Here is a 7,840-nt window from a genome sequence, read left to right as displayed (position 1 = left end):
TCTATGAGTAGAATATGAATGTTTTAACACAATAACTAAGAAAATTACGTGAAGGCTATGTTAACCAGTTTGATGGAAGTGTTTCAGATTGTTTGTGAAAACCCCACACTGTACCCTAGAAGTGCATTAATGTACACAGTTACTATTCAATAAAAAAAAAAAGAAGGAAAAAAAAAAGACTGCCCATTAACCACAGCCAGGCCCTTACACAAATGCTCAGCACCAGTAAAACTAGTTTCTCCTTTGCTTCCTGACCACGTCAAGCACATTTTTCTCTGTTAACTAAATTATGAGGAGGAAGATAGAGATGAGTAAGTCATGATGCTACCATCAAGTTTAACAAATGTGCAGTTCTAGTTCTTTCCGTGATTCTTTTAAATCGTCAAAGACAGAAAATGCGAACAAAGCAGAGAAACATCTAAATGAGAAGGGCAGTTAAAATTAATGCTTATAGAACATGCAGCAAGTATTAGCACATAAGTAACCTACTAAATCCTCACAGTCCTAAAAAGAAACTCCTATTATCCCCATTTTGCCAGTGATAACACAGACATAGAGAGGTGTAAGTAATTTTCTCAAGCATATACGAGTGTAGAACTATTTGTATTAGAACAAAAACTCCAGCTCATACTCTTTTATAGCGTTCCATTTATCTGTAAGAACTTACAAATTCCAGAATTTTACCAAGTTCCAGAAGAAATCAGCTGTGTTAGGACAAGTATGTATGTGTGTATGTGTTTAGTTGTATGAAGGTTTTTTTTTTGATATTCAAAACTACAAATAATTTTAGTGTGTTTTAATATTTAAATAAACTATATAGATGTATTGGAATCTTCCTTTAGTAATTAACTCTTTGAAAATTTAAAAAATGATATATATGTAAAAGTGTTGATCACAGCACTCTTATATTAAACTTTAATCCTTTTCTAAATCAGAAATTCTTTCAAGTGGAAAAAAAATCACTTTCTTTCACTTAAAGCAATGAAGTGTCCACCATAAAGTAAAGAAATTTTCCTAAAGCTAAATACAGTAGCCCCCTTTTATCTGAGGTTTTACTTTCTACAGCTTCAATTACCAGCAGTTGACCAAGGTTTGAAAATATTAAATAAAAAGTTCCAGAAATAAATAATTCAGGCCAAGCATGGTGTCTGACACCTGTAATCCCAGTACTTTGGGAGGCTGAGGTGGGAGAACTGCTTGAAGCCAGGAGTTCGAGACCAGCCTGGGCAACAGAGTGAAATCCTGTCTCTACAAAAATTAAAAAAAAAATTAGCTGAGCGTGCTGATATACACCAGTAATCTCAGCTATTTGGGTTACTGAGGCAGGAGTATCACTTGAACTCAAAAGTTTGAGGCTGCAATGAACTATGATCATGGCACTGTACTCCAGCCAGGGCAAAAGAATGAGACCCTGTATTTAAATATGGTCATGAGTTTTAAATCACACGCTGTTCTGAGTAGTACGATAAAATCTCATGCCAGCCTGCTCCATCTTTTCTTCTTTATAATTGAATATAATCCAATAAGATATTTGGAGTGAGAGCGCGAGCACATTCACATAACTATGTCTAAGAAAACATAGTACTTATGTGGTTCAGTACTACCTGTGGTTTCAGATGTCAGTGGGGGTCTTAGAATGCATCCCTCAAGGACAAGTGGGGACTACTACCTGTCTCCAGGCCTACAGACAAATCACTTTTATGTATCTGATATACTGGATAACTTCCAAAGTTAACATGCTTTGAATACAAACTAAGAGATAGCCTGTGAGGAAGGAAACTGGACAGCCAAGGTGAATGCCACTTATCCACTCATAAACTACCAGCTTCCCACTTACCGCTGTGCAGTCTGACCTAGTGTGTATTCTGTCTCCTGAGAAAAATGAAGAACCAGCAGCTTCTTCATTTATGTTCTGTTTTGCGGTTTCCTACTCGTTATCTTATTCTCTGTCCTCCAAGCCATATCTTTACTCAGCCACCCTTGTGAAATAGCTTTAAGCCTACCCAAGATGCCGCTGCGTGATGATTCAAAGAAAAACTTTCAGTAGAACTATTCTGTAGACACCCATGTCCTCATTGTTCCAGGACGCCAGAAGACCAATTATAGAGGACGTGAGGTTTCAAACTTATGGTTTTAAGATCTAAGAGTCAAAAGTATAGCACCTTTTAAAACATATGGTGTCTCTATGTTAGGGAAGCAGAGAGGGATGGGGAGAAGGAGATAAGAAAAATCCCTCAATATTATATTCACTAGATTTTGTAGACTGAATGATTTCGGTAACTAAAGAATTTGGTAATCACCATTATTGAGGGAAAACCTGGGAAACTAAAGGATGTGACGGTCAACAGAATGGGATGTCCTGTGACTTTCAGGAGCAAGCGTGTCTACAAGGGCACTTTCACAGCCCACTCACAGTTCACCTGACAAGCCATATAACTAATACTATGTAGACCAGTGTTGTAAATGATAACATCTTGAATTAGGTTTAGTTAATATTCAAGAAGTTCTAAAAACATGTTCAAAACAATGACAAGATTTCCATCAATTTTAAAGAAAAAGAGAAAGGATTCATTCTAAACAAGACTGAAATTGGAGCAAGTGAATGAACGGAGACGAGGGCTAAGCAATCTCAAGTGTGGCCTAGGCAGATGTGCTGGAACAGCTGGAGCCTCAGAGACAGGGCTCAGCTCTCTACAGCCTCAAGCCAGGGCACAGATATACTCCTGCCTGAAGGGCTGCTGGAACACATTTTCAGTTACTTCCAAACAGAGAGAATTAAAATATTCAAATATCATAAAGCACTTAGGAGCTGCCTGGGTGAAAGGTAGTATCACAAATCTAAAAGAAGCATAATTAAGATAAGAACCCCTGTGCCAAATTTCAAGTCCACCAATTCTCCTCTTCTTGCTTTGTGCCAGGATTCGAATTCATCAGATCGCTACCGATTCAGCTATTTCAACCAGCTGAAAGCCATTTTGTTGGTGAAGTTCTTGAACAAAGGCTACATTATTTTCTGCGCCAGCAAATATTATCCAAATAGGTTTCAGAACCAGCTGGAGAATGCAAATATTGTAAGTTTATAAAGAGAGAGAGAGAGAGAGAAAGCAAGCAAGAAAGCCGTGACATGGAAAGGAAATGTGGTAATAGTGGTCATGGCAAAAAAAAAAAAACAAAAAACCGAGGACTCCTCGTACCTCCTGTTGTAACACAGTCTGACCACTGACACGCAGGTTAGACAGACTAGAGCAGCGCGAGGCGCGTTTCCCCATCTGTTGCTAGATTGGGTTTTAGCTGCAGAGGAGGCAATTGAGAAAGAGGGACGTTATCTTGCAGAGAAGATAGCACAGCTGTTTTAAATATGGGTTTTCTGGTTTCTTTTTAGAAAAATGAAACAGGGCTAGACTACCCAAGCAGCTATTACAGAAGAAAGTGCAGTGCTTAGAGTACTCAGAAACATTAGGATAGAGGAATTCCTGAAATATATACTATAGCATACTGGCTCCAGGAGGTAGCCCCCTCAAATGGGTTTCTGTGGTCATTTTGAAGGCACTGAGAAGTCTTCAGAAAAAAAGAATAAAAGCCTGATTCACTTTGTGTACACTGGTACTTCCTCGACTGATTAGTCATTATTTAAAAAACATCTAAATATATCCCCCTAATCAGTGTTTTTCTGCCACACTGAGAGATGGGGAGCTGGTTTTAAAAGTGGAACGGTGGAGACTGTAATTAATAAGGAGATATTATTAAGCAGGCAGACAACATACACACCTCATGAAAATTTCACTAAGTTCAACTCATTTTGAAATACAATTTTCCCTCCATATCATTTGGCATTGCTGACAACCTCTAAATGGCTGAGGCACTAAGCTATCCCATAAAGACAGACAGTATTCCTGTGAATTAAATCCCATCGTCCTGTCACTTTGAACTTGACTCAGAACTGTGCTGTACATATGCAAACTGAAGGTTTTCATTGCATCATCCTTGGATGCAATGAAAAAATACAGGGACTCACTGCTCTAACCCTCTCTCTTCATAGACTACTGTGCAGGGGATTCTGAATTCAGGGGTCCATACTGCATCATGTTTAGAAACTAAAAACAGCTCTGCAGTCGACCTTTAGAACCATAAAAATCCGGCCAGCATTTTCCACATGTTCTAATTACTCCCTCACATCCCACCTGCCAGTATAGCTCACAAGACTCTGTCCTCTGAATGACGGTACAAGCTGCCGCCCAGATGTGATTTCTTCCTGCTTTCCACACGCAGAGTGATTCCCTGAGGACTTCTAACTTCAGCGTCTCTACCCTAAGTCCCCAAAAGGTACTTCTCAGCTTTCACCAAACATACTCTTCAAGGAAATGGGGGTCTCTATCAGTTACCATAAGCTCCTCTTGGCAGGATCGGAAAGCTCATCACTGAACTTGGCAGTGGTCAGAATTATAAGGAGTAAAAGATGAGAGAACAGGTGGTGCCATTCCGCCCGGGGATTATATGTTCCAAGTTTCCAGAAGTTAGAGGTGCTTCCTAACATAATTCTAAGGGTTACATCTGACAGCTTAGATATACAATTTGTAAAGCAACAGGGCTCATTTTAAAGATGGTAGACCTTTACAAATGGTCTTCCTAGACTAGAAATTCAGAATTAAAGGAAAGGCCAAATTTCACGTACCAAGGCTGCCGTCTGAATGACTTACCTCCACTTCTACCTTAGTGAAGGGCTGGCAGAAAGTAAGCACACAGAGCTGAATGCTGAGGGAAAAAAAGAGAAGGCCGTCTGTAAATGGTCACACAAATGCCAGCTATTATTACCCACAATCCTTTCTTTACAGAAACCTCCACATCCCACTTCATGCGTGTTTTGTGCTTATAAATAAATGCTACACTGCAGCTATTACACCTCTTGGACCTCTACAATTATTCTTGATATTCAAAAGTTAAATTACCAAGTGAATACTGAATACATATTTGTCAGCCAGAGCTGCACTTCAGCGATTATATCTCAGAGTTGAAGTTTCCCTAACAACACAGACTCCCAGGCCTAAGTCTCCAGAGAAATTACCGAACGTTACATTTCAAGGTACGAGAGTTTTACAGAAAAACTCCTGAGTAGAACTTTACATTTCTCAACTTTCTGATATTTAAAAAAAAAAAAAAAAAAATTGGACTTTTCCTCAGAGGCAAACATTTTATCAAAATTCTCCCAGTTTTCATTGTGGGGAAATCTGCAAAGTTCCCAATTTCATTGCAAAGTTACACGAAGGCTTTCTTTAAAGTGGTTAACCAACCTCTCAAAGATAATTTTTGTAACTGTTGTTACTACTTATAACAACAGTTCTAAGTTACTACTCTAGTAAATGCTTAGACCTCTTATCTGGATAAGATTTCTATGAGATTTTTAGTTTAGCCTCATTAGACAGTTGACCCAGAAATCAGGCAGAGTGTATTAGATTACATGTCTAAGAAAACAATCAACCAACATTTTTTTTGCTATTAAGAAATTCAGATATAATTTATCTGTAAAAATTACCTGAAGGGGCTAACTTGAGGAAGTTAGGAATTTAAATTTAGAAGTTTAAGAATTTAGTTAAAAGAAGAAATGATAATTATACACTCTTAATGTGTCAGTTCTCAAACCTTCCATCTGAAAGGGAAAAAAACATTTCACTATATATAAACTCCAAGTCAATCCAGGTTATCCACCAGAAAGTAAATTGTTTTTAAATTATTCAAATGGAGGTATGGAATTCAATTATTTGGATAGATACAAATTCTATGTTGAAAATTTTGAATGGAAGGAAGGAAGGGAGGGAGGGAGGGAAAGAAGGAAGGAAGGAAGAACAGAACGAACAGAAAAGAAAAGAAAAGAAAAGACCACACAAAAGATCTCATTAAACCTATCTTGTGTTTACTACAGACAACCAATACTTCTTTGACTCATACAACATAGCTTTTCATAGCTGCCCTTCTCACAGGTTATTCCTTGAGTCTTCTCTACCTTAGGATGATCTACCTTGGTATAAAATCTCCTCCTTACATCTGTGTCTAGAATAGCCTCAGAGCAAAGCAATTGAGAACATTGATCTAGAAGGAATACACACAGTGCTAACAATAACATTAAGAAGATTAGAAGACAAAGGTGAAAATAAGATTTTTTACAAGGTAAGTGCCATGTAGCATTTGGACAAGACAAAGGTGTGAGTTTTAAAGATTTTGTGTTTGTTTAAAAAGCCCTGGAAAATCTTTTAAAATACTTTTTCTTCCTTTCTGTTCAGAATTCTCGCTCCTACTTTTTCTCCTCTTTCTACACTTCCCAGCTTAGAAGCCTAGATTATCTAGACCCTTTTACTGCCCCCTTCCAAAAAAAGCCTTCTCCGATTTGATTTCCACATCAACCTGGACTGTTTCACAGGCAAAAAAAAAAAGTCATACAGATTGTATCATGAACCCCAAGTCACAACCTCCATGCAAAACTCAACCTGTAAAGGCCCAAAGGTTAACAAACCTCAGGAGATATAAAGAAGCTACTCATCCAATTTTAAGGCATTTCTTTTTCTAAAGTGCTCTCATATTAGTTTCTTCTAATTTTCCCTCCTATAGGAGCTGAAAACCAGGAATTCCCGATCATTAGTGGCATGAGATTATATTCTAGACAAGTAAATAAAACGATGTTTCTAAAAAGTTAAAGATAATCCACAGTCTAGATACCTTTTACAATTCATTTTATTTTTGGTGTTATTTGCTTATCTTTAACTACCAAGGACTGTAACAAGAGTACAGATGTGGGTGGCACCTGTGGCTCAAAGGAGAAGGGTGCTGGCCCCGTATACCAGAGGTAGCGGGTTCAAACCCAGCCCCGGCCAAAAACTGCAAAAAAAAAAAAAGAGTACAGATGTTTCACATATGTTAATGTTTATTCCACGGGTTCATCAGTTACCCACTCCAAGTTAAATTTATTAATTCAAAGAATTTTACAAAAATGTAGAAATTCTTATAATTATTATAATATTGATAAGAAATACAAGTAATTGTGTAGTATTAAAAAATCTGATTTTCAAAAGTTGGTTGGATTATATAAAAGGTATCTGAAGAGGCCCACAATGTCCTCAAGCATAAATTATGATTTCCTATTAAATATTTTCAAGTGTCACGTATTTATAAGTCAACAACATTATTTGAATTCTGGGCATCACAGTATCAAAAGTGGGCAAGCCCCTGGGGAAGGTCCTCCAATCTAGGTGTTTCATATGGTTCTCACCAAAATTTAAACAGGCTCAGACTTATCTGGGGAGAAATAAATAAAATATCTTGAGAGAAAGCAAGTTTCTCTACGGAGTGCTCTTTTTAAAGGCCTATTTCACTTCAGCTTGCTAAACAGTGAAACCGTATTCCTCTCCTCTCTTAAAGGCTTATAGAAACTGCTGATCCTAGTGCTTTCAAAATCCAGAACGGGAACTGAAATCTTGGTTGACTATTTTCTCAGCTCACATCAGACACAGCCCAGCTATTTCAGGGCATATGACTAACTTGTTCTTAACTGCTTAAATCAGTGTAGCAATAAGATGGAGACACTAGATAATGCTAAATCTGCCCTCTAAATGAAATCACAAAATAAAAGCTAAGTATGATGCAAACAAGTTCACTTAAAAACTGGCAGACAAACACTTGAGACTCATCTCAAGATGACAGATGACGAGAATTCTGCACATAGGAGACACCAGCGGTTAGGGGCTAGGTAGTGATTTTTTTTTATTACAAGATTTAAGACTGATCAGAAATCTTTACTTTTGTATAAACAAGGCTTTCTTTTAGAAGAATTAATGGTATTTCTTTTTCTAAA

General features: G+C 37.6%; 1 protein-coding gene across 1 annotated transcript in view; it reads right to left on the bottom strand.

The window, feature by feature from the left end:
- Positions 1 to 7,840, bottom strand: part of LPCAT2 (lysophosphatidylcholine acyltransferase 2) — a 78,264-nt gene that overhangs the window by 47,680 nt on the left and 22,744 nt on the right. Inside the window, exons 7-8 of the mRNA XM_023514761.1 lie at positions 7,259 to 7,284; positions 4,698 to 4,752 (exon numbers count right to left, since the gene is read on the bottom strand). Of these exons, the coding sequence (XP_023370529.1) occupies positions 4,698 to 4,752; positions 7,259 to 7,284 (81 nt within the window). The remainder of the gene's footprint in view (positions 1 to 4,697; positions 4,753 to 7,258; positions 7,285 to 7,840) is intronic.

Source organism: Otolemur garnettii, unplaced genomic scaffold, assembly GCF_000181295.1.
Source record: "Otolemur garnettii isolate 467f Iridium unplaced genomic scaffold, OtoGar3 scaffold00058, whole genome shotgun sequence".
In the NCBI taxonomy this organism is placed as follows: Eukaryota; Metazoa; Chordata; class Mammalia; order Primates; family Galagidae; genus Otolemur; species Otolemur garnettii.
This window is presented reverse-complemented; position numbering and strand designations above follow the sequence as displayed.